A 26,579-nucleotide genomic window follows, 5' to 3' on the forward strand; every position below is an offset into this window, starting at 1 on the left:
TGTTCTATCTCCTCACCTGTCACTGAGGGACTCCAACCTACTGTCATGGCAGCAGATGACCACAGCCTGGAGCTCTCTGCATCTCACGCCTGGCCTTCTTATCTGTGACCACACAGCAGAAGGTGATCATTGCAGGGTATCTGTGTATCATAACTATGTGCCTGTTTTCCACAGTTGAGCTATATGGTACTGTCTCTACTTATGCTCTTTGTGTTGCCTGGATTTGATACGTGCCTCAGTTTTTCACAAACGTTGTCGCCCCTGAGCCAGGGTGGCCTGTCTGCTTCCTCCTGTCCTGGGCCTTGTCCCAGCACACCCCCAGGACCATCCACAGAGAGGCAACGCCGTGCATCGGAGATGACACACTTCTGCACAAGCCCCTTCCAGTCTTCCCTCCTGCCCTGGCAACCTGGCTGGAGAGTCACTCTCCCCAGCATTAGGGCACCACCCAGCATTCTGCTCTAGGTCATGACCGAGGAGCCTGGGGGAATCTGGGTCCCGTCCCATGCGCCTGCCAGTCCCTCCATGGCCATCTGGGAACTCCTCCTTCCCAGAGCTGATCTCGGTGTGCTAAGTGGCAAGTCCTGAGGCCACCTGGTGGGTCCACCCTCCTTGGCTATGTCCTTGGGACATTTTCTCTGTTTTCTTGGCCACACTCTTTCCTGTTCTCTCTGCTCTCTTTCTTCCTGGATTGGCCCTGTCCTTCCCACCTCCTCCCCTTACTTCTTGTCTTTGCTTTTTTGTTCTACTTTCAGAGAAATTTCTCCAACTCTGTCCTCTAGCACATTAGTGATTCTCCTACATCAACAACCAAATGTTTCCTTCCTAAGAGCTGGCTTTTGTGTTTTATGTACAGTAAAATCAGGAAACCTACAAGACAAAGTCTACAAGAGCTGCAGCACCCCAAGAGTTGCTCTGAGTCTCATCTCTGTACATCCTGCGCAACACTGCCTTTCCCAGAGCCCTGCTCTTGCTTCCAGTCCTGCCACCTTCTGGTCTCCAATGACGAGGGCTCTCACTCTGGCCAGCAACTCTCCCCAGATGTGGAGATCTCCGGCTGCTCGCAGTGAGGGGTGCGTGTGGCAGTCCTCCTCCAGAGGCCCGTTTCTGCAGACAAGACTCCCTCCCTGTGTGCACGGGCAGAGCAGAATTCAGGGAGGGCAGCTGTTCTCACCTTCTGGGATGAAGAGTTTCACACAAAACCCGTGCTTCAGTGTCACCTCATCCCTGCCTGCCTCTGGCTACCTGGCTCAGATGGCCATGGAGGGAAAGACAAGCACATGGGATGGGGCCCAGATGCCCCCAGGCTCCTCAGCCATGGCCTGGAGCAAGACACTGGTCAATGCCCCAGGCATGGGTAGAGCAACTCTCCATCCAGGGGGCCCAGGCAGGAGAGGAGAAGGAAGAGGGATCCTGCAGAAGTGTGACGACCCTGGCTTCCCCAAGAGTACCCCCATCTCCAGGGGCTGTGGCAGGGAAAAGAGCAAGGCAAATCTGGGCTCTCACTGCTCGAGACCAATTCCCAAGGTCGCCACCCACCCAGGCGCCACTGTCCTATAGTCCCTGGCACTTGCATGCTGTCCTCTCAGGTTCTCCAGGGAGCCTGTTCTCCTCTGCTCTTCACACCCCTCAGGGAGTGGCCTTGCTCAGAGTACAGGTGTATCCTGGTTCCATCCAAAATGGAATCTGCAGTTCAGCTCCTTATTTTCCTTAACTTTTGACTAGAGACATGGTCAGAAAACCACTCTTCATTTTTTTCTTCCTTCGACGTCCCCTGGGTTTCCTCCTACATTCTTTTCCTAATGCACTGAGATGAACCTGATTTATTAATCTCGCAATTCTTTTCTTGCACACTTCCCATTCCTCCGCAAGCTGAATACCACAGGTTCTGACAAGCATGTTGTACGTTCACTTATTCAACAAGTAGATTACTCACATCACTCTGCCCCAGATGCTACTTCAGATGGTTGGCCAGTATCGGTGAGCAGAACAAACAAGATCCTGCCCTGCAACTCACATGAGCACACCCCATGGCAATTTCCCCTCTGATCCATGAAACGGCAGAAGTACCTTTAGTTTCCAGACATTAAAGACATTAGAAGATGGTGGGTTAGTCAGGATTCTCCAGAGACAGAAGCAGCAGGACATGGGAGGGGATTCGAGAAATTGCTCATGCGACCACAGAGGCAGAACGCCCATGGCAGGCCATCTGCAAGCTGGAGAACCACAGAAGCTGGCAGTGTGGTCCACATCTGGAAGCCTCAAGCCCAGGGAAGCTGAGCCCCAGTCAGAGCTGAAGGCCCATGAGCCCCTAGGAGGCTACTGGTACAAGTCCCAAAAGTCAGAGACACTGGAGTCTGCTGTCCAAGGGCCAGGGGCAAAAGATATCCCACTCCAGGGAGAGACAGAGCCGAGGGAGAACCCCTGCTCCCCCACTTGTATGTCCCCACAATGGTGCCACCCATACCGAGGGCAGACTTCTTCTCAGTCCAGTGACTCACAGACACACCCAGTAACAGTCCTTCCCCAGCATGGGGGTGGGGGTGTGTGTGTGTGTGTGTGTGTGTGTGTGTGTGTGTGTGTGTGTGTGTGTGTGTGTGTGTGTGTGTGTACACGCGCCTTCTCACTCCCAAATCCACCATGCTGGCACTGTAAGAAGGAGGTGATTCTTTGGAAGGCATGACAGTTTTTCGCACAGCCATCATCAAGTTCACTTTCTGTGAGTGCTCCCATGTTTACCTTTACTATTGGTCTTTAAAGAGCACGTTCCATAGCAGCTGGCAGGGACAAGGTTGTCAATTCTGCGCTTAAGTCTCCTGTGGGTTCACTAAGCTACCTGCCTCATAAGTCAGCTTCCGACATGTGACCTGCATGGCTCTGTCCACCTCCTGCCGAGTGTTTAAATCTATTTTTGCAGCTCTGCCATCAGTGCAATGAGCTTCCACACAGTTACACGCCTGAGAGCCACTCATCTCTGCACTAACAACAATTCTCCCTAGTGACTCTTCTGCTGTGATATCCCAGTAGACAGGTTAGGAGACAGGCTAGATGCCATGAAGGAAGACCTGGCATCATGAATGGAAAGGGACACGTGAGAGAGCATCCAGAACATACCAGGGGCATGAGAGAACCACAAAGGAGGATGCCAGAGGCCAGAGGAAGGAGATGCAGAAGCCACAGCACACCTGACACCCGCTCTCAACCCCTCGGGTGCCCAATCTCCTTTTCATGCTGCTCATCACTGACATAGCCTATGTTCCCTTACACCTGTGTCCTGGCACCCACCTGCAGGACCTGCTGGCCCTGGTGACAGCCATTTCTCTGGTTTTCTCCTGTGTGCTGATGTCCATCTGTGGGACCTCCTGGCCCTGGTGACAGCCATTTCTCTGGTTTTCTCCTGTGTGCTGGTGTCCATCTACAGGAACTGCCAACACTGGTGATGGCTGTTTCTCTGTTTTTTTTCTGTGTCCTGGTGTCCATCTGTGGGACCTGCCGACCCTGGTGACAGCTGTTTCTCTAGTTTTCTCCGATGTCCTGGTGTCCATCTATGGGAATTCCTGGCTCTGGAGATGTTCGTTTTCTGGTTTTCACTTGTGTCCTGGCACCCATCTGTGGGACCTCCCGCCCTGATGACAGCCATTTCCCTGGTTTTCATCTGTGTCCTGGTGCCCATCTGTAGGACTTGTCAACCCTGGTGATGACTGTTTCTCTGGTTTTCACCTGCATTCTAGTGCCCATCCGTGGGACCTGCCAGTCCTAGTGACAGCCATTTCTCTGGTTTCACCTGTGTCCTGGTACCCATCTGAAGGAACCTGCTGGCCCTGGTGACAGCCATTTTCGGTGCGTCTCATACTTCACAGAGCTCGTCTTCTAGCAGAGGTTCTCCTCCTGGCAATGGTATCTCTTGAACATGTTTTCACACAGCCAAATTGTGCTTCCACCCCTGCCAGGGCCCATGTGTTCCACTGGTCCCAGACTACTCGCTCCATGAACTTTCCACCAGCATTCACACACCACCTCACCCTTTCACCCACATGCACCCTAAGAGCTGCATATCCTCCTTAAAGCCTTCTCCCACATCTCCCAGAGGCTCGGGCCTCTGCCAAGCATGCTGGCGCTCTCCAGGGAGGGAGGTGGAGCCCATCTAGTCCTTTTCCCCTAAAGTTCCCAGTCACAGCTCCTGACAGCACATAGCCCCAAGGACAAACGAACTCAGGCCCAACAGGTTCCGGGGCACTCACTTTCACTCAAACACCTGAGACCTCCGTTTATTTCAAGTGCAGCTAAGTATCTGTGAAACTATTCTGTCTATAAAGACTATTATTGGCTGGGCGTGGTGGCTCACGCCTATAATCCCAGCACTTTGGGAGGCTGGGGTAGTGAAATCACTTGAGCCCTGAAGTACAAGACCACCCTGGGTAACATAGTAAGACCCCATCTCTAAAAAAAATTTTTAAATGGTGGTATGTGTTTGTGGTCCCAGCTACCAGGGAGGCTGTGGCGGAAGGATCACCTGAGTTCAGGAGGCTGAGGCTGCAATGAACCATGACTGTGCCACTGCACTACATACAGCCCAGGTGACAGAGGGATACTCCAACTAAAAAAAAAAAAAAAAAAAACACCCAAAAAACTATTATCTAGCACTTTTATCCTCAGAGCAAGAACAAGACCAATGTCAACTCCATTCTCCACTACCTGAAGTCTGACACATTTCCCACATAGAATATTAGTTTGGGTCACTCTTCTGGCTGGTACCCACCTGCTGCAGAAGGAAGGGTGCTGGGTAAAAACTAGATAGGACTCGGCTCTCAGCCCACCCAGCCACCCATGCTGTGCTGCTGACAGTATCTGGCATCTCGCCCCACACCATCGGCTGTGAGTACCCAAAAGAGAGGTACATGGCCATAAACGTCACCAATACCAGGTACGTGGCAGTTGTTCATAACTGACTTATAAACAGACTGAATTTTCTATTACTTTTCCTAACCCCAAACTAAGTTCCCAGTATCCTGAATCAATTGAGGAAGGGTTTACAAAGCCTGTCCAATCTAAGACACAAAGTCACAAATCCTGTCACCGAAACACTTCCAAAGTATGGCTTCTTCCCAGGTAAAACGCAGGCCACATGTGTACATGCCACTCCCCTTCTGTCCTCCATCTGCTCACCTCCCAGCTGACACTATGGACTCAGTGGCACTTGTTCTACTTTTAATCACGTGTACCAGTGTCACCATGCTCCCCAAAGCTGCAGGTCTGGGGGAGCATCTGCACTCACCATCCAGCTTCATCTGCTCCGGGCAGTAGTAGTGGATGACGGCCAAGAGAGCGGCGCCGTCGCTGCCATCCCGCATCAGGTCCTCCAGCACCGGGAAGTAGGGGGCCTGCCTCGCAGAGAGGTGCTCTCGCCGGTAGCGGACCTGCATCGACACAGGAAGTGTGCTGCCCGTGCCGCCTCTTCCCCACGCATCACAGGCACGCACGGGTGAAGCAGGGCACGTGCCCATCGAACTGCGGGCCATAGCCGCTGGAGCCCCACACGTCTGGAGCAGTGCTCTGCCAGGACCGGACATGTTTAGGCCCAGGAACTGGGCTTCATGGCTACTGGGTGCCAGCAGTCAGGCACCAACAGTGTCGGTCAGTCTTAAGCCAACTGACACCGGTGGCCCCGGGGCAGGCACACGTGGGGAAGGAGATGGAAGCATGTCTACGCTACCGAAAGCCGACACACTACACACTGATGAGAAACAAGTTAAGTGGAGCATGTATGAATGCTCGGAAGGCCCAAGCTGCTGGTGTTGTTCTATGCATCACCATCATTAGTCTCGGGCATTAAGAAAAATAGAAAGAGCATTAACATATAGAGTGAGAAATTTCAGAAACTAGGTTAGACAAAATTTCCCATAATACAACCACCAGCTGCTCTCATTACTGCCACGAAGCACAAGGACACAAAATCCCAGCACAGTGCTCCACAAAACAGGTGCCTGCTCAGGGCTTCTGCACGCGTGACCAAGAAGAGGCTGTGTGTGGCATCCTGAGTGCCACCAGCCCTCGGCTTTGCTCCCATGGCCAAGTATCCCCTTTCCAAGAGCCCGACATGCAGGCTGCTATGGGAAGGCCCTGGACCCACTGCCAAGACCCACACGCTGAAGCGTTCTGCATTAACATCTACGAGACAGTGTTAAGATGCGGCGTTTCCTGTCAGTCACATTGTCTCCCTGGGGAAAAATACACAATCCAACTCTAGGAAGAACACCAGCAGTCTACCATAAAAAGTATCGACTTCTGCAAGTTATGCAGCTGAGTTCAACTCCAGGAAAAATTGTCTCTAGAATCTATAATTTCAAGTTGTCATGTCAATAGGTATAGTGTAGAACAATCAATATTGATGTTTAACACAAAACATTCCTAATGTTCCCTTAAATTTAGCAATAAGCCCTCTTTTATATCAATAAATTGTTTCGACACCCACTTGAACTTGTTTCTCGGAGCCCACGGACACTACCACACGTGACCCGCCTCATACTGTACCACACGTGCAAATTCCACGGGCTCCAGCATGCAGTGCACCACGGCATGCGCCAGGCCAGGCTTCCACGGGACACAACACGAGGGTGACCGCGGCATGCAGTAAAGCAAATGGAGTCTTGAGTACAGATGGATGGCGTGAGTGGAAGGAACTATGAGGGTCCGGGAGCGCGTGTAGTTCCTTGCAAGCCAGAGTTTCATCCTCTGGGCTATGCAGAACCTCTGCACCTCCGAGCTGCCCAGGCCTTCCCGTGCTCGCCCTCCCCAGCCTATGTGCTGCACAATGCAGCAGGACAGTTACAGCTGTAAACTGGCTAAGAAAGGAAGCTATAAGGGACACTGCTCTTGGTCACACTTCTGTTTGTATAAAACCCTCCGCTGAAACCTTGCTCCGTGGGACAGCTGGGTTCTGGAGCCCTCAACAAGTCACGAGATTGCCTTCATATTTCGCTCTTTAGCTTTCAGGAGACACGAAGTTGAAAGAACCATAAATATTCACTTAAATGCTTTCTTCTTCTTTCTTACTAACATATTACACAAAGAGAAGCACAATGATCCACCAGCTACGAAGCAGGAGATATTACTGCTCAAACGGATCCCACTCGCCAGCGTCCATTCACGGCTATCCCCCTTATGACAGAACTCAGCCAACAATGTGACTAAAGAGCACAGGCGATTAAAGGGGCACACATAAGACCACCTGCCAAAAGGCACATGCCCAGAAGTTCCCGTGAAGGCCACAGTGGGCACACCGGGACTTCCTCCCCGGGAACCAGGGACACTGGCTCTGCTTCCAGAGTGGGCCACCAGGTGCGGCATGGTTAGGCTGGAAAACCAAATCACTGGTTTTCAATTTTTCTCTTTATGTGAGAGTTCACACTGGACTCCAGAAATCTTGTGTCTGCACTGACCTAACTCAGACCCCTGTGGCACAAGGGCATGTCCTTCCATTTTGGGCAGCTCAAGGCCGCAGGAGTGGCCACATCACACAGGGAGGAAGACGGGAACCTGAGACCCAGTGAGGGCTCTTCTCTGCGCCCACTAACCAGCCTCTCACCAGCCCCTCTGCCTAACTGACCACGCAGCTCATGGGCATTAACAGATGTCATGCTGATGCCAGAGTCAGGCAAGGCAGCATCAGAAAACAACACAGAAGAGCGACTTGGGCAGCTAGATCCCTCGCTATTCCTTCTGGTGTCTACTAGAAAAGAGACTGCACCCTGACATTTATGTGCACACTGCCACTTTGAAGTAACTGAGGGCAAAATGCAACTCATGGTTCCAAAGCGCCACATGACAAAGCCAACCAGCTCAGATTAGGCCAGCACTGGTACTTTATAAAAGTGTCAAAACAACCCCAAGATGGACATTTACAAACAAAAATCCAGTTCTGGATACAAGTGGTTTTAATGAAAGCAAGTGATCGAAACATGATGGCTCTGGAGATGGCAGCTGTGGCTGTGGTCACTTACGGGTACTAACTTCCAATACCACTTGGAGGGAGACTGCTTGGGAGGAGAGAGAAGGCAGGAGAGGAGCATCAGCACAACAGCCACGTGTGGACACAGGAGACCCCTCCCCACGGCATCCCAGCAGAGGCAGGAGAGCCTCTAACACCTTCCAGGTGCACATGGCCAGGACGGGGCTACCAGGGAGCTAAGGTAGAAGGTTGCAGTCACCGACATGCTCCCCTCTGCAGTAGCAAAGGGCACAGGGAACTCGGTACAGGTGGAACACCAGAAGACAGGCTGTCAGCTCCAGCTAGGGGTGGGGCGGGTCTGTGCCTAACATGTCCATCTGAGGGCACGGAGGAGGCTCGATGCTTAGAGCTGCGGAGGAAGGTACAAGGGGCTGGGGAGGGCATAGGGGAGGAGGGCACATGACCCTCTCACAGCAAAACCGCACAGACGGTCAGGCCGCACCTTGCGTTGCATTTAACTGAGGGGATTCAGTCACACACGCACTTGGCAAAAGAGAAAACAATGTCAGAGGAAGAAAAAGACTAGTGGCATACCATGGGACCACTTCATGAGATACATGGCACAGGGCGCACAGACATGCCATGGTTCCTCATGGGCCGTTTAAGGACTTGTCAAGGTTACTCTGGCAACAGACAGCTTTCTCCTCATTTGTGACTTCTGAAGCTCCCAGGAAAGCCCTGTGCCCCGAGCTTCCAGATTCCTCAGCACACCCCTCGCCCTCCCACAGTCCCTTCCGGGAGAGATGGGGACAGGCTGCTATGGTCACCTCTCACTGAGGCAGAGAATCAGCCCAAAGGTGAGCCAAGAGGCTGGCTTCTTAGTAAAAATAAATAAAGAAGTAGTAATAAGTAATATAACCAGGACCAACATTAGCTTAGTACAACATTACTTAGTGCATTCCAGAAAAATTAAATGAACCCTTTACCTTTTGATGAGCTGGACTTTCCAATAACTGCTGTTTTAATTTAACTTCTTTCTCTGTTATCTCTCTCATTTTAAGATTTACCTAAAGTGGAAGAAAAATGCGTTAACAAGGCAGTGTTTTCCCATGCTAGGATCCATGTCCCCACTTCACCCAGAGATCCTTCCTTACCGTTTCAGCCCTGCCCCCTAGACACAGGTGCAAACAGACTCGCTGTCTGATAGGCCCACTAGTCACTCAGACCTCCCAAATGCTAGTGATGTTTCTCTCTCACCACACAGCAGAATTGCTGGGTCCAGCAGTGTGCACTCACTAAGCATATGCCACTTCTAAAACAGCCAGGCTGAGACAAATCAGTAAACAGCCCCACTTGTAAAAGGTCATACATCCAGACTTTATAAAACTCACACTGAATAAAAATTATAATACAAGCTCTTAGAAATTTAACTATCTTCACCTATAATTATTAACCCAGTATCAAAAGTATAATTAAAAATATGGAGAAAAATACCAACCAATGCCTAAAGGGATATGGCAAAACCTATAATCAAATAAAAAGGAACAGATCTGAATGTTTTATCATTAAACAAGAAAACAGATCATGCAAATCAAGAAGAGAAAAAAACTTTTAAAACTAAGAAAAAGACAAAGGGAAAAAAATCAATGTAGATAAATGTAAAAAAAATCAATGATTTAGAAAGCAGAAAAAAGGACAAATAAATCCATAACCTGTTTGTAAGTATAATTAAAACAGTTATTGGGCCGGGCTCAGTGGCTCAGCCTATAATCCCGCACCTATGGGAGGCTGAGGTGAGTGGATTGCCTGAGCCCGCGGGTTCGAGACCCGCCTGGGCAGCGAGACCTCATCTCTACAATAAATCAAAAAATCAGCCGGGCATGGTAGCGCATGCCTGTAATTCCGGCTACTCGGAAGGCTGAGGCGGAAGGATCGCCGGAGCCCAGCAGGTCGAGGCTGCGGTGGCCGGGAGCGAACACTGCACTCCAATCTGGGCGACAGAGTGAGACTCCAACTCAAAAACAAAAAACAAAACAAAAAAAAAAACAGTTATTGGGAATGGGTGTGATGGAGTGCACCTGTAATCCCTGCTACTTGGGAGGGAGGCCAAGGCAGGATGATCACTTGAGCCCAGGAGTTCGAGGTCAGCTTGGGGAACGTAGCGAGATTCTGTCTTTAAAAAAAAAAAAGCCAGGATCAATGGCTCAGCCTGTAATCCCGGCACTTCAGGAGGCCAAGCTGAGTGGATTGCCTGAGTCTGTGGGTTTATCGCCAGCCCGGGCAACTTAGCGAAACCTCCTCTCTACAATAACATCGTTTAAAAAAATTAGCTAGGCATGGTAACTCATGCCGGAAGTTTCGGTTACTTAGAAGGCTGAGGCCAAAAGGTCACCGGAGACAAGCAGGTCAATGCTGGGGTTGCCATGAGCATGCCACTGCACTCCAGCCTGGGCAACAGAGTAAGATTCCAACTCAAAAAAAAACCAAATCAAGAAAATGAGAGTGCCAACATACAACATGAAACAAACAGTCATATTTTTGGATGAAAGTAAAAACCATTTTAAAAAAATTTAGTAGAGATGAGGTCTCACCGAGTTACCAGTGATGGTCTTGAACCCGCAGGCTCAGGCAATCCACTCACCTCAGCCTCCCAAAGCACTGGGATTACAGGCTGAGTCACCGAGCCCAGCAGTAGAAACCATTTTTAAAGTACTATGTAAAATTATACTCTTCTTAAAATGCAATTTGAAAATTCTGATGAAATAAACATCTTAAAGGAAAATATAAGTATAAATGTAATAATATATTTTTTTAAATATATATTTACATACATATGATAAATTTGTTATACATTTTTAATAAACTTATATATTATAAAATATATATTAAATACAGAAATATATTTATTTAAGTATTAAATAAATATTTAAATAAAAATCTAGGAGACTAAACATCTGCCTATATCTCTGATCCCTGTCAAAACTACATAGAAAAGAAAATATAAGCCTTAGAATCCACAGGACAGGGAGACACCCCTTATCAACAAGGGTGCCTAAATGATGTATATTTGTATACCTAACCCTTAACTGTACCCCACAATTTTTTTTAAAAGATGTTTAAAAAAAAAAAGAATCCACAAGAAAGACAGAAAAACAGAGAGGAAGCTAAGCCACAGAGCCCATGGAACTCCCAGTGAGGCCAGCATGGGGAAAACAGATGCCAGGCAGAGACCTCCAGAGACCCCAAGACACCCCCTGAGGTAGAGATGGACTGCAGACAAGAGGATGAGCTGAAAGTGCTGAATTCTAAAGAACAGAGTGGAGGCAAGAACAATCAGTTCAGCCCACCCAACCCACACAGGACCCCAGCAGCACAGCAGAAAGAGCTCCATCTTCACCTGAAGACCCACCTGGACTTCCATACCCAGCTGTAATATCTCTGGAAAGTAGAAGCAAAATAAAACCTTTTTCAGAAAAGTAAAAAGCTGAGAGAACACAGCAGAGCTACCTATACACATAATACTGAAAGAAGCCAAGTAGGCTGGGGGAAAGCAATGCAGACCTTGCTCCCAGTGATTCTCAAAGTGTGGCCTGAAGTCCTGGGAATCTAAGACACCTCCAGGAACCAAATACAGTCAAAATGATTTCCATGAAAACACCTCCTCATGCACTGCCATCTGCATCAACGGTGCAGTGCCACAGCGTAAAGTTATGGACACCCCAGCATCCAGTAGCCCTGACCTCACCAGAGTCTTCTTCACTGACTCCTGAAGTTTAAAAAAGCCAACTTCACTTCAGACTCTTGATGAGGCAATAAAAGTCATACCCATATCAGTGAACCTCAGCCCTTCAATACAATTTCTGTGCACTCTGTGTGACCACATGGTCAGGAGGCACCAAGCACTCCTACTGTGCGCCAAAGGACAGCAGTAACTGTGGGGACACACCCCAAGCAGCTGAGCTGGCAGCTGAATCACCACACTGCAACCATCCAGAGGTGCACACATGGAAGCACTATTACAATCAATGAAGTGTTCTTAACACAATACACAGAAAACCAAGTCTGGCACTTAGGAAAACAACTATTTGTTTCCAGTGGTACCATATGAATTTCAGACAGAAATCAAAATTTTGGAAAACTTGTTTCTGCCACCAAAGCTAGACAGTGTCCTAATATATAATGGCTTTTCTGATAAGATTGGCAGCAGTATTAATGAATATAATCTTTGAAACTGTGTCATGAAATGTGACATTTGAAAGATCTACAGAATTCAGTGAGACAAGTATCCAAATGACCAAGGCATGTTATTGCAAAATAATAGGTGAGTAAAAGACCCAGGAAGAATGCAAGAAAGATAAGTGGATTTTAATATAACACAGTATGGGTGAATTCAGTGGCTCACACCTGTAATCCTAGCATGTTGGGAGGCCTAGGTGGGAAGACCGCTTGAGCCCAGGAGTCTGAGATCAGCCTGGGCAACATATCAAAATCTCATCTCTACAAAAAAATTTGAATAATCAGCTGGACGTGGTGGTATGTGTATGTAGTCCCAAATACTCAAGAGGCTGACACAGGAAGATCTCTCAAACTCAGGAGTTGAAGGCTGCAGTTAGCTGAGATCATGCCACTGCACTTCAGCTTGGGCAATAGAGTGAGATTCCCCAACTCAGAAAAAAAAAACAAAAATGTGGCATTATTCACAATATCCACAAAGTGCAAACAACACAAATGTCTATCAATTGATGACTGGATAAACAAAATGTAACTGTAGGATGAAGCATCACTCAGCCATGAAAAGGAGTGAGGTACTGACACAGGTTAAAACATGGACTAGGCCGGGCTCGGTGGCTCAGCCTGTCATCCCGCACCTTTGGGAGGCTGAGGTGAGTGGATTGCCTGAGCCCACGGGTTCGAGACCCACCTGGGCAGTGAGACCTCATCTCTACAATAAATCAAAAAATCAGCTGGGCGTGGTAGCGCATGCCTGTAATTCCGGTTACTCGGAAGGCTGAGGTGGAAGGATCGCCGGAGCCCAGCAGGTGGAGGCTGCGGTGGCTGGGAGCGGCCACTGCACTCCAGTCTGGGCGACAGAGTGAGACTCCAACTCAAAAAAAAAAACAAAAAAAAAAAACATGGACTAGCCCTAGAAACACCAAATGCAATGATAGAAGTCAGACAAGAAAGACCACGTGCTGTGTGGTTTCATTTATAAAAATGCCCAGACTGGGCAAAGGCAGAGACAGGAAGCAGACTGGGCTACATCTACACAGGTTGGAGTAGGGGGTGATGGTTGTGGGGGACAGAATTCCTTGGAGTAATAAAAATGTTCTGGAACTAAATAGTGATGGCAGCTATATAGTCTTATGAATGCATTAAAAACAATTGAATTATACACTTAAAACATAGTGAGTTTTATGGCACATGAAGTCCATTTCAATCATTTAGAAAGTTAATTGATGATGGTTTCAAATTCCACATTGTAATTAATCTTTGGGAAACTGCTGCTTGTCAAGTTTTGGTGTAGTATTAAGAAGAGATGAGAATACTTACCTCTAAACATTATGAAAATATTTCCCCCTTTTTCAAATATTTATCTGTATGAATCCAGATTTTCTTCATGTACTTCAATAAAAACAACATACTGTAACAGATTAAATGCAAAAGCCGGTAGGAGAATCCAGCTGTCTTCTAGTAAGCTGGACAGTAAAGAAACATATGCAATTATAAAATACTGCCACCTACTTTTTTATTTTGAAAAAGTTATTTTTCACTAAACCATTATTAATATTAATATGAAATTAGTTTGTTGCTACTTTAAATAAATATTTTAAATTTTTTTCTTATTTTCAATTTCTAGTATGGCAAACATGTCCTTAGAGGTCTACAGTAATTTTTAAGAGTGTAAAGAGGTATTGAGACCAAAAAGTTTAATACCCTCGATCTATATACAAAGAAATGAAGAACAACAAAAATGGAAAATATGTGGGTAAATACTCACTCATAAGCAGACCTTGAACAATGACTTTTGTCCTCAATTTTAAACTACTTCAAAAGATAAAAGAAAGCCAAACCAGCACATTTGAGGTTGGAGTGAAATTAATAACAAGAGCACTACAAAGGTCAACAGGGAAAGACTTTCTTCCATTACCTGACCACCTAAAGATATGCATGGTAACCCAAAGTAACCCCTACAAAACACTGGAGGTAAGATGGGCTACAAAAAGTACTCAGTCGAAACCCAATCAGAAAAGAGGAAAGACAGAGAAAGGAGAGAAACAGAATTAGACAAGATGGCAAAATCCAGCCATATGGATCATGTTACCTGTAATCATCTAAACACTCCAACAATAAGACAGAGATTCTAAGACCAATACAAAGGCAAGACCAGCTATACAACGTCTACTAGACAACCATTAAAAACAGGAGGTTAAAAGTGAAGGGAAGGAACCACTGTTCATGAGCAAGCTGGGACAGCTCTATCAATAGTAATGATTTGGGACAAGAATTATCACCAGGATTCAGAAAGACATCTTAGAAGACAAAAGGGTTAATTCATTAAGAGATACAGACATCTTAAATGTATGGAAGCTTAATAATAGACTTGGAAAATATACAAAGCGAAAACTGACATAACTAAAAGATGAGACCAATAAACTTACAGTTGGAGATTTCCACTCTCCTCTCAGAATAACTGACCAATGGGACCAAAGACAGAAAAAGCACTACGGGGACACAACACCACAAACAGCAATTCACACGGACACTTATAAGACATATTAACGTCAAGCATACATGAAACATCTTCGGTTTAGGACATATGGTGGACCATGAAATAAATTTCAGGAGGTTTAGAAGGACTGAAATCACACAGGATATGTTCTCTGACCATAGAATTAAGTCAGAAATCAAAATACAAAAACATATCTAAGCCCTTCTTCAAATATCTGGAAATTAAACTTCAGACTTCTGACAACCCATTGATAAAACAAAAATCCACAAGTAAAGCTGAAAATACTTTATAGAAAATATCTTTATAAGTCGATCATACTCAGTGACCTGTCACAGAAACAAAGAACAGGGTACCATATGTTCTCACTCACAAGCAGACCTTGAACAATTATCATAATACTATAAGAAAGGGATTGGCATTAGTGGGAAACTGCCAGGGGAGCGGGGGAGATTGGCAGTTGAGGGAAACTGCTAGGGGAGGGAGGGGCACATCTCATCAATAAGGGTACCTGCGTAATCAACGTTTGTATACCTAACCCTGAATTATACCTCACATCTTTAAAATAAAAAGAGAAAAAGAAAGTATCTTTATAGATAATGATGAAAAACACCTATGAAAGTGTCCAGAGCACAGCTAAAGCACTGCTCAAAGAGAACTGGACAGCTTTACTATATGCTTGTATTACAAATAAAAAAGGTTTCAATGAATTATCCCTCTACTTCAACAAACAAGACATGGAGAGCAAATTAAATTCAAGATAAACAGAAAAAAAAATAAAGGAAAAGGAAATTAAATGTTAAGCAATAGAGAAAAATCAATAAAAATTAAATATAGATTTTTTAAATAAAGTTTATAAATCAGACCAATAGAGGGAAGGGGGAAAAAATTACTAACATCAGGGAAAAAAAGAGTGGCTATATCACTACAGATCACAGATACATTAAAAGGATAATAAAGAAATATTGTGAACTTTATAAAGTCAATAAATTCAACAACTTAAGTAAAATTGATATCCTTGGAAAGTTACAAATTACCAAAACAGACACACTAAAGACCTTACATGTATATTAAAGAAATTAAATTCATAATTAAAATCCCCCCACTAAGAGAACTCTAGTTCTAGCTGGCTCTAGTAAATTCCATCCAAGACCAAAAAAAAAAAAGAGTGATACACAAACTACTAGACAAAACAGGAGGAAATACTTCCAAACTCATTTTCTGAGCCCAGCATTACTGATACCAAAACAAGAAAAATACACTTTAAGAAGAAAAAAGCTACAGACCACATCTGCCAAGAATGCTGATGTAAAAAATCAACAATATATAGCAAACTGAATCCATTAACACATAAAAGGAATAAGAATCACAATTGATTTGTACTTGTCCTGGGGATGGAAGGTTGGTTCAGCATTCAAAAATCAATTATCATAACTCACTGTACCAACAGACTAAAAAAGAAAAGCCATAAATCCTCTTAATATAGAAAAAGCACTTGACAAATTCATACGTATTCATGAAAATACCCTATGCTAAGAACAGACAGGAACTCCTAATAAAAGGCATCTAGGAAAAAATTACAGCTAACATAGATCCTCTTCATGGTGATGAAGTTAATGTTTATTCCCTAAGATTAGGTACAAGCAAAAATGTCTTCTTTCACCAATTCTACTCAATACTCAATAAGTGGTCCTAACCAGTACCATAAGACAGGAGTCCCAAACCCCAGGCCACAGACCAGTACCAGTCCATGGCCTGTTAGGAACCCAGCCTCATGGCAGGGAGGAGCAGCAGGTGAATGAGCAGAGCTTTATCTGTATTTACAGTCCCTCCCCATCATTCACATTACTGCCTAAGCTCCATCTACTGTCAGATCAACAGCATTAGATTCTCACAGGAGTGTAAACTCTACTGTGAACTGCTCATGCGAGGAATCTAGGTTGCGTGCTTCTTATGAGAATCTAATGCCTGATGATATGAGGCGGAGCTCAGGCAGTGATGCTAGCACTGGGGAGCAGCTGCAAATACAGATTAACATTAGCAGTGAGGTTTGACTGCACAGAGACCATAATGAATCATTGCTTGCAGACTCATATCAAAACTGAAAAGGTTATCTGAGGCAAGGTGGGCTGGAGCCAATGCCGCAAGAACAATGCAAGATTGCAACCAAGTAAGAAAGTAAAAAGAAGTAAAGTTCATCTTTCATAGATTGGAAAGGGGATCAACACTCAGAGGCAAGCGTGGCCTCAAAGGGCCACAAAATGGGTATATTTAAGGACTTTTGGAGAGGACAGAGAGTGCGGCAGGTCTTGGTGAAACAGGAGAACGACAAAGAGTGAGAGAGCAGCAGATGTCCAAAAATGTTAGGGTCATCTCAGTGGGACCTTCAAAAATGTTAGGGTCACTCTCTCCCAGCAGGGCCTCCAGAATGTTAAGTCAGGCCCGCTGGGAGTGTGGATGTCTGGGATACGATCTGATACTGCATGAAAGATGCAAAGAATTGCACAGAAGTTGGAAAATATAGTTTATTTAAAAGTAAATTAGAGAGAGAAAGAGAAGATTCACCTCCCCAAGGTGGGGGAGGGGGCCAAAGTCAGGAAACATGGTGACAGCCATAGCTCAAAGAGCATATGGCCACACTACAGTCTAGCAAGGCAATGGCAAACGGCTGCTTGTGGGTGAGTTCTTTTAACCATTCCCTTTGATGGGGGAAGGTCATTAAGGTGATAAAGTGGCGGTCTGCTCCATGTCATCACAAAGGGGCAGTATTGATGTCAGGTGATAGACAGCAGGCAGGTGGGTGGGTTAGTCACATGATTGCTGCCATGGTGGGGTCTCTGTCACATAGGTCACAAAGGGCTGATTAGATTAACTTGGGGGTTTGGGTCCAGAGGGGTTTTTCCTGCAAGAGACTTGTGAGACATTTGCAATCCCCAAATTCCTTGACCAAAAGTGGTCTTATGATCATTTCTAAGGCTTTGACCTTCTGTCTTGACAAGAAAACTGAAAGTTTAACTAGAGATTATTATGCTAAATCATGAATTGAAGGGTTGGGTTGTCCTCCTCTTGCATCTGACGGAGATTTGCCGAAGGGGTGGGATAGGCTGCCGCCTTATATGCCACTGTACCCCTCACCGCCACCTGCACCCCCATACTTGCTGTAGCTGGGACCATGCCAGGGTCTGGTCTCACCCAGAATTCATCTCTTCCCTGAAGGCACCCAAAATACCCCTTGGACTGATTGCCGCCAGTTTCTTTTAGCTTTGTTTAACACTGAAGAGTGCCACCAGATTACTCAGGCTGCTTTAAAGAGGTTAGAGGAGCACATCCCTGCAGGGACAATGAATGCTCAGGCCTATGGCCAGAATCAGTTCCCTGAGGAAAACTGCCAGTGGGACCCTAATGATGGCCATGAATTTCGAATGCTGAGCTCTATCAAGAGGCCCTTTGGGTGGTATGAGAAGAAGGGGACAAGACCATGAACATGAGCAAAACCTCAGAGGTGCTCCAAGGCCCCCGAAGAAAGTCCTAACTAATTTTATGAGAGGCTATGCAAGGCATTTCACCTCTGCACTCCCTTCAACACAGAGAAAGCCGAAAATCAGAGAATGACTAATGTGGCCTTTGTCAATCACGCTCAGGGAGACATCTGGTCAAAGTTACAAAAGTTGGAGGGCTTTGCTGGGATGAATGCTAGCCAGCTGATAGATAGAGGTTGTGATAAAGAAATTTGTCAACTGAGACCAGGAGGCGCAAAGGGAAGCAGAACAAAAAATAAGAAAGTAGACCTGTTTGCCACTGCCTTGGCAGAGCAACATACCCGGGGAGTCACCCCATCAGGACGAGTCTGAGGACAAGGCCAGGGTCAAGACCAGCAGAGGGGCCAACAAAACAGGCTACCCACCTGGTGATAAGATTAGGGCAAAACCAATGTGCATGCTGTTTCCGAGGAAGGCACTGGAAAAATGAATGTCCGGAGCTGGAAGATTTTCATCCAGCTCCCCAGGGAAGAGGAAGAAGCCAGGTGGTTCGTGGGCAATACTGGCCTGTACTCCAACCACATGTGGCCCCCGAGAGTAATTTTGGTGGCCTAATCATGATGGAGAATTATGGGGAAGACTAGGACAGCCTGGGCTCCATTTTGCTAGGCCCCCGGAGCCTATGTTCCAAATGACTATGGGGGACTGGGCCCTTGACTTCGTGGTAGATACCGGGGCAGAGCATTCTGCAGTAACCCAAACAGTGGGTCCCCTCTCCCCATGACAAGCCAATATTGTGGAAGCCACATGGCCAGGCTCGCCACCCCTTTCTACAGCCCTGGCGATGCAATACTGGCAAAACCCCTCTATGAGGCTATAAAGAGGAGAGAACGAGAGCCTATGTAATGGAAAGAATGCAAGAAAAGGCCTTTGAGGAAATTAAGTAAGCCCTTGTTAGTGCACCCAGCCTGGGGCTCCCTAACATATCTAGGACACTGACTCTAAGTATGCCTTTACTACCCTCCATACACATGGGGCTCTCTATAAGGAGAAGGGCCTGATCAACTCAGGAGGCAAGGATATAAAGTATGGTAAAGAAATTCTTGCCAGGCTCAGTGGCTCAGCCTGTAATCCCGTGCCTTTGGGAGGCTGAGGTGAGTGGATTGCCTGAGCCCGTGGGTTCGAGACCCGCCTGGGCAGTGAGACCTCATCTCTACAATAAATCAAAACATCAACCGGGTGTGGTAGCGCATGCCTGTAATTCCGGCTACTTGGAAGGCTGAGGCGGAAGGATCGCCGGAGCCCAGCAGATCGAGGGTGCGGTGGCAGAAGCAGCCACTGAACTCTAGTCTGGGCGACAGAGTGAGACTCCAACTCAAAAAAAAAAAAAAGGAAAGAAATTCTTGAACCGTTGGAAGCTGTATGGACCCCTAAGAAGGTAACAGTTATGCACTGCATGGGACACCAGAGGACAGACTCAAGGGTCGCCCAAGGAAACCGAAAGGCAGACCGGGAGGTAAAGCTTGTGGCCTCCTAGGAAACAATGAAGCTGGCAACTTTTGCTGCAGCATTGTTCCAAAGTCCATTGACAGAATGGGTCCCTAATTATTCACAGCACAAGTAGACGTGGTTCAAAATGGAAGATGGGAACTATCTTTCAGGCCTACGGTGGAAATTTAAGGATGGGCGAGTCGTCCCTGAGGCTTTGACCCCCACCTTCATTAAGTAGTTACATCAGGAAACCCATATGGGCCTGTCAGCCCTCAAGACCACATTAGACCTGCACTTTTATGTTCCCTGACTCTCCAGCATAGCCCAGGCAGTATGTGAGCAATGTAAAGTGTGTGCCCAAAACAACCCGCAGCAGGGGCCTAGAATCTCCCCAAGAATACAGAGTTTTGGAGGGGCTCCGATTGAAAATATAGTTGTGAACTTTACTGAGCTTCCCTGGGTCTGGGGCTACAAATAACCTCTTAGTTTTTGTATGTACTTTCTTAGGTTGGGTAGAAGACTTTCCTAACCACACCAAAAAGGCACATGAAGTGGCATGGCTACTTCTAAAGGAAATCATTCCCTGACTTGTAATCCCAATCACTATATGGTCAGACAATGGGCCAGCATTTGTAAATGAGGTAATATAGTCAATGGCAAAAGGCTTAGGAATTACTTGGAAGTTATACACTGTCTATCACCCCCAAAGTTCCAGAAAGGTAAAGCAAATGAACTGGACTCTAAAGTTGCAGCTAAGTAAACTATGCCAGAAAACCCATCTATGTTGGAATCAACTGTTGCCACCTGCTTTGTTAAGAATTAGATCTAGTCCTACTAAGCAAACAGGGTTCTCCCCTTCTGAAATTCTTTATGGGCACCCTCCTCCCATTGTTAAGGATATAAAGGGGGATTTAAAGGAGGTGGATAATCTTGCTCTAAAACAGCAATGCAGACTCTTGGCTTGGTTCTCACTGCTATACGTTGTTGGGTTAAAGAGTGGTTGCCTATAAGCTTAACCACAGATGCTCACCCCTTTAAGCCAGGAGATGCTGTATGGGTAAAGGAATGGAACACCCAGCCCTTAAGGCCTCTTTGGAGAGGTCCGTTTACTGTCACTTTGTCTACCCCCACTGCAATAAAGGTAGCAGAGGTAGACCCCTGGATTCATCACAGCAGAGTGAAACTGGTCTTCTGAGACTGAGAATGCACTTCTGATCCATCCGCACCAGGGAAGCTGACTATCTGGAGGAAGCAAGCTGTAGTCCCAGGACCCTAAAGGACAACAGCCCTGCTTAAGTCACTCCGGAAGCTGACTAATCTATGCATGGCAGAAGTCTGAGGAATCGACCATTGGACAAATGAACGGACTGCAGTACATTGTAATGCGGTATCATCCTTTGCTAGTGTGTGTTGCTGTAATTCTTACCTTGGTTTGCTCTGTAGGTTTGGCAACAGTCACTCCAGACAGCCGAACTCATGGCACAAGGGTACTGATAGCACTATTTTATCTCTTCTGGATGGGGTACTTTACTATCATCAGTTGCTTCTAGTCAAGACTCCTTTCATTAATCTGGGTCCCTGGCACATCAGGATGTATACCAAACTTGTAAAAACTTTAATGGGACTTCTTATAAGTATCCCCTTGAGCAACTGGTCTCACTTGCCATGCAACCATTGCATAGAAAAAATTTTCTACCAAGGGCAGTAGCAATTGGCTTTCAGCACCTATTCCCACCATCCAGTGGCCTGTTACACTAGTGCTCCTCTCTGTACTGACAGTGGTAAAACTTATTGGATGGGATGGGTAAAAGGTAAATATGTGGCAGGGCATACTTGTAACAAACCAAGTAGAGAACTGATCAGCGGTTGGGTCTGCTGGACTTATCTTAGGCAGAAAGGATCCTCAGATAGGGGAGGCTTCCAAGATCGTGCTCAAGCCCAACTAGTCAAAGAAACTGTATGGTGAGTCACAGAACAGCTAGCCCTGAAGCCGTCACCACCAAAACAACCCAATCCTTTTTATGATTCACTAAAAAAGGAATTGGGTCAAGACCTAAAGCTCCCTACCATAGGGAAAAATCTTTTTATAGATTTGGCTCAAAGAATTGCTCATGAACTCAATGTTACCAATTGTTGGGTCTATGGGGGGGAGCCTCATGAGTGAAGAATGGCCCTGGAAATGAACCAGTTTAAATGCTACCAACTCCTCCAGTGGAATCATTCAACAGTTGCTTGGGAGGACAACCAGCCCCAAAGTTGGGTCCTTACCTCTGAGGCAACTGGGGAAGAATGTATTAGGACAGGGCGCACTAACACACCATGCGTGGGGGAAATCCCCTGTAAGAGAGTACTGTCCTGAAACTCTACCACCCCGACCTGGTGGCCAAATACACCCACCTGGTATTGGGCTCCCACCATAAAGGCCAGCTTCCCTCAATGTCATGAACCCTATCCTAACTCAACTATAGCCAACTGCACTGAGTCATCCTCTGAGAAGGCCAACCCATTTCACAGTATCCCTATTATAGGCTGATGCTGGGATAACCTCACCTCTGATAACCCTAACATATGGAGGGCACCCAATGGGTTATTTTGGATATGTGGACAAAGAGCCTATACTCAACTTCCGACCCAATGGGAGGGCACTTGTACCACTGGAATAATCCAACCCGAATACTTCCTCCTGCCCTATCAGACAAATGAAGGACTAGTTCCCCTTTACCAGAATCTAAAGACAAGGGCTAGGCAGTCTCTTGAACTAGGGGGAGAACAAAGATAGGGAGAAGATGAATGCCCTCCCCAGAGAATTACTGAAACTTATGGGCTTGCAACTTGGGCACAAGATGGAAGTTGGTGATACCGAACCCCTATATGTATGCTTAACTGCATCATTAGATTGCAGACAGTACTGGAAATCATTACTAACCAAACAGCCTCTGCCCTGGAACTCCTAGCCAAACAACAGTTCCAAATGCATGCAGCAATATATCAAAACTGCTTGGCCTTAGACTACTTGCTAGCAGAAGGAGGAGGAGTATGCAGAAAATTCAACCAATCTGACTATTGTCTCCAAATAGAAAACAATGAAAAAGCGGTAACTAATATAGCTACCAATATTCGAAAAATAGCCCATGTGCCTGTTCAGACCTGGAAAGCCTGGAACCCTGGCAACTTGTGTGGGGGATGGTTCTCAACCTTCGGAGGACTCAAAACTCTCATAGGAACTGTGTTAGTAATTGTGGGAATATGCCTACTTCTACGCTGTCTAGTCCCTTTAGTCTTAAGATCTATCTCCAAACTCATCGAAGGGACAGTGGAGAGGAAAACACCAGCACATGTAAGGATGCTATGGCAACACCAGCCCCGAACCAAGACGATGCTCTTTGACCCTAAAAGAGCATCAAAGGGGGTAATGAGGCAGGAACCCATGTGAACAAGCAGAAAAGGGAAAGTAAGCTACTTCTTGGTTCTTCGTACCACTCTTTCCCTGGGCTTTTCACTTTGGCAGGCTACATGTCAAACTTTTGGCAGAATCCAATCAGGATAGTGATCTTATAAGCCAATCAGCAAATAGGACATGCAAATGAAATGATTATGTAAAACCAATCAGTGTGTAACATGTAATGCAGCCTTGAGCTACAAAATATCCAATCAAACGAATGCCAAACTGTAATCTTTTTTTTTTTTTTTAGTTGGAGTCTCACTCCGTTGCCCAGGATGGAGTGCAGTGGCACACTCACGGCCACCCCAGCATCGACCTGCTGGATTCCAGCGATCCTTCCACCTCAGCCTTCCAAATAAGCAGGAACTATAGGCATGCCCTACCACATCCGGCTAATTTTGGATTTAGCGATGAAGTCTCAACAACCTGCCCGGGCTGATCTCGAACCTGCAGGCTCCGGCAATCCACTCACCTTGACCGCCCAAAGTGCTGGGATTACAGGCTGAGCCACCAAGCCCCGCCCAAATTATAACCTTATAAGGGAAACAAAGGGGTTACAGTGTACAGAAAAAGTATACAAGGCAATGCCTTGCTTCTGAGCTCAGCCTTTGGATGCGCATCCACTGAGCTAGTGCTGGCACGAATGAAGGCTGCTTCCTGGCAAAGCCTCGTAGATTCCTGCTACATTTCAGTTGCAGAACTATACAAATCTTTGAATGGTTAGCTATCAGGAAAACTGAATTGGTCATATTGTGTCAGTATATGCACAGATGGAGCAGCTGCCATGACTGGAGAGCTTTCTGGTTTCACTACTCGGGTCAAAGAAGCTGCTTCTGCAAGTGAGTCTACACACTGTGTCATCCACAGAGAAATACTGGCTAGCCGAAAAATATCACCTGAACTTATCAACATTTTGCAGGATGTGATTAAAATTATCAACCACATTAAAGAACAGGCCCTTAACTCACATCTGCTCATGCAACTCTGCGAGGAGACAGACGCAGAGCACATGTCTTCTCTTATACACAGAAATGAGGTGGCTTTCTAAAGGTAGATCACTGGCCAGAGCTTTGGAGTTATGAGAACCACTCCAGAGGAAAAGAAAAAGAGTCACCACTGACAGCACATTTCAGTGACCCAGAATGGGTCACAAACCTTGCTCACCTGTGTGACAGGTTCAACCTGCTCAACGAGCTCAACCCATCACACTTCAGGGAAGAACGATAACTATTCAAATCATCAGATGAAGTGGGTACATTCAAAGCCAAACTGGAATTATGGGGGCGATAAGTGAGCACTGGAACTGTTTACATGTTTCAAACATTAGCAAAGATTTGGAAAGAGACTGAGCCAGGGCTTGCTTTCTCCCAGCCGGTACACCATCACCTAGCTCAGCTTTCAAAAGTTTGAACATTACTTTCCAACCACAAAATACCCCCTCGCTGGGAAGGAATGGATCCGCGACCCATCTGTGAATAAGCCAGGTGAATCAACTTTGTGCTAGAAGAGGATCCAACTGCTTGAAATCACAAATGATGATGGCCTTAAAAGTATTTTGGAGACAACTTCAAATCTCCATATGTTCTGGATTAAAGTCAAAGAGTAAAATCCTGTGAATGCCACAAATGCACTGAAAGGCCTGCTTCAGCCATTGTTTTGCTAAGCACTGGCCAGGCCATGTGTTCTTTGAGCTATGGCTGCCATATTTTCTTAGCTTTGGCCTCCTCCCCTACCTTGGGGAAGTGAACCTCCTCTCTCTCACTCTCTAATTTACTTTCTAAATAAACTTTGTTTGAAAACTTTTAAAAAAAAGGTAAGAAAAGTCTACTTCCATTTCCAACATCCTATTTTTGTGAAGCAGAGTTTTCTGCAGTGATAGCAACCAAAATGAGACTATGGAGTAGACTGGACACAAGCAAACACACTTCAAGTGTCACTGTCTCCCACCACCCGTAGAGGGAACTGTCTAGTTGCAGGAAAGCAAGTTCAGGGCTCCCGCTGACTCTGCATTATGGTGAGTTGCATAATTATTTAATTATATATCATGACATAATAATAGGAATAACGTGCACAATAAATGTAATGCGTTTGAATCATCCGGAAACCATCTCCCCTGTCCCCATCTCCTCTATCCAGTCATGTTCCAGGAAACCAGTCCCTGTTGCCAAAAAGGTTAGGAACCACTGCAATAAGGTCAAAAAATAAAAGATAATTTATTCTTTATCAAAAAGAGAAAAAGTACAGGGCAACTCCTTCAAGTCCCCTCCCACTGTGGGAGCTTTTCTGTCCTCTCAATAAATCCTACTTTCTTAAAAAAAAAAAAAAAATTACAGATTAGGCCAGGTGCAGTAGTTCATGCCTATAATCCCATCACTTTGGGAGGCTGAGACAAGAGGACTGCCTGAGTCCAGGAGTTCAAGACTAGCCTGGGCAACATGGCGAGACCTTGTTTCTACAATAAATCAAAAACTTAGCCAGGCGTGGTGTTATGCACCTGTAGTCCCAGCTACTTGGGAGGCTAAGGCGGAAGGATTGCCTGAGCCCAGCAGCTCGAGGCTATGGTGGTCTTGAGCATGCCACTGAACTCCAACCTAGGTAACAGAGTGAGACTCTGACTCAAAAAAGAAAAAAAAAAAAAGATTAGAAAGTGTAAGTGACTTTAATCACAGACATCATGATCTTGTATGTACAAAACCTTAAGGAATTTTTTAAATACCACTAGAACTAATAAAGTTTAGCAAGGTCACAAAATACAAGGTCAATATATAAAGTATTAATTATAGTTCTATAAACTGGTAACAGACAACTGGAAAGTGAAATTAGGGAAACACCATTTATAATAGAATCAAAAACATGAAAAGCCCAAGAATAAATTAATAAACTATATACACACTCTTACCCTGAAAAATCAAATACCTGGCTAAAAGCAGCTGTAAGTCCATGAAATGGAGAGACAGAGCATGTTTGTGGATGGAAATATGCAATACTGATAACACACTGATTCCTCCCGAATTAATCTAGTTTCAATGAATTCCAACCAAAATCCCAGGCTGATCACAGTAGCTCACATCCCAGCACTCCAGAAGGCCGAGGTGGGAGCACTGCTTGCAGCCAGAAGTTTGAGACCAACCAAGGCAACGTTGCGAGACTCCATCTCTACAAAATATTAAAAAATTAGTTAGGCATGGTGGTATGTGCCAGTAGTCCTAGCTACTTGGAAAGCTCAGGCAGGAGGATCCTCTGAGCCCAGGAATTCAAGGTTGCAGTGAGCAAGGATGGTACCACTGCACTCCAGCCTGGGCAACACAGCAAGACCCTGTCTTTTAAAAAAAAAGCCAGCAAGCTTTTTTTGTAAAAATGAACAAGTTGATTCTAGGTCCGTGAAGAGGACCTAGAACTAGCTGAAGCAATTATTTTTTAATAAAAAGGGTACAACTGGGAGACAGGCTTTGGCTGATTCCTAGCATTACTACAAACTAGACACAAAGACCA

At 45.9% G+C, this 26,579-nt stretch overlaps 1 protein-coding gene across 3 annotated transcripts in view; it reads right to left on the minus strand.

Moving 5' to 3' along the window:
• CAMSAP1 (calmodulin regulated spectrin associated protein 1) overlaps positions 1-26,579 on the minus strand; it is a 65,905-nt gene that overhangs the window by 31,917 nt on the left and 7,409 nt on the right. Inside the window, exons 3-5 of one of the 3 annotated variants that reach the window (XM_008070659.1) lie at positions 8,935-9,015; positions 8,001-8,033; positions 5,276-5,417 (exon numbers count right to left, since the gene is read on the minus strand). In XM_008070659.1, coding sequence (XP_008068850.1) covers positions 5,276-5,417; positions 8,001-8,033; positions 8,935-9,015 — 256 coding nt within the window. Of the gene's footprint in view, positions 1-5,275; positions 5,418-8,000; positions 8,037-8,934; positions 9,016-26,579 lie in introns of all 3 variants that reach the window. The other 2 variants (XM_008070658.1, XM_021718858.1) reach the window with 2 other exon arrangements.

The sequence above is a fragment of the Carlito syrichta genome, unplaced genomic scaffold (assembly GCF_000164805.1).
Source record: "Carlito syrichta isolate Samal-C Ts95f unplaced genomic scaffold, Tarsius_syrichta-2.0.1 Scaffold313900, whole genome shotgun sequence".
NCBI classification, from domain to species: domain Eukaryota; kingdom Metazoa; phylum Chordata; class Mammalia; order Primates; family Tarsiidae; genus Carlito; species Carlito syrichta.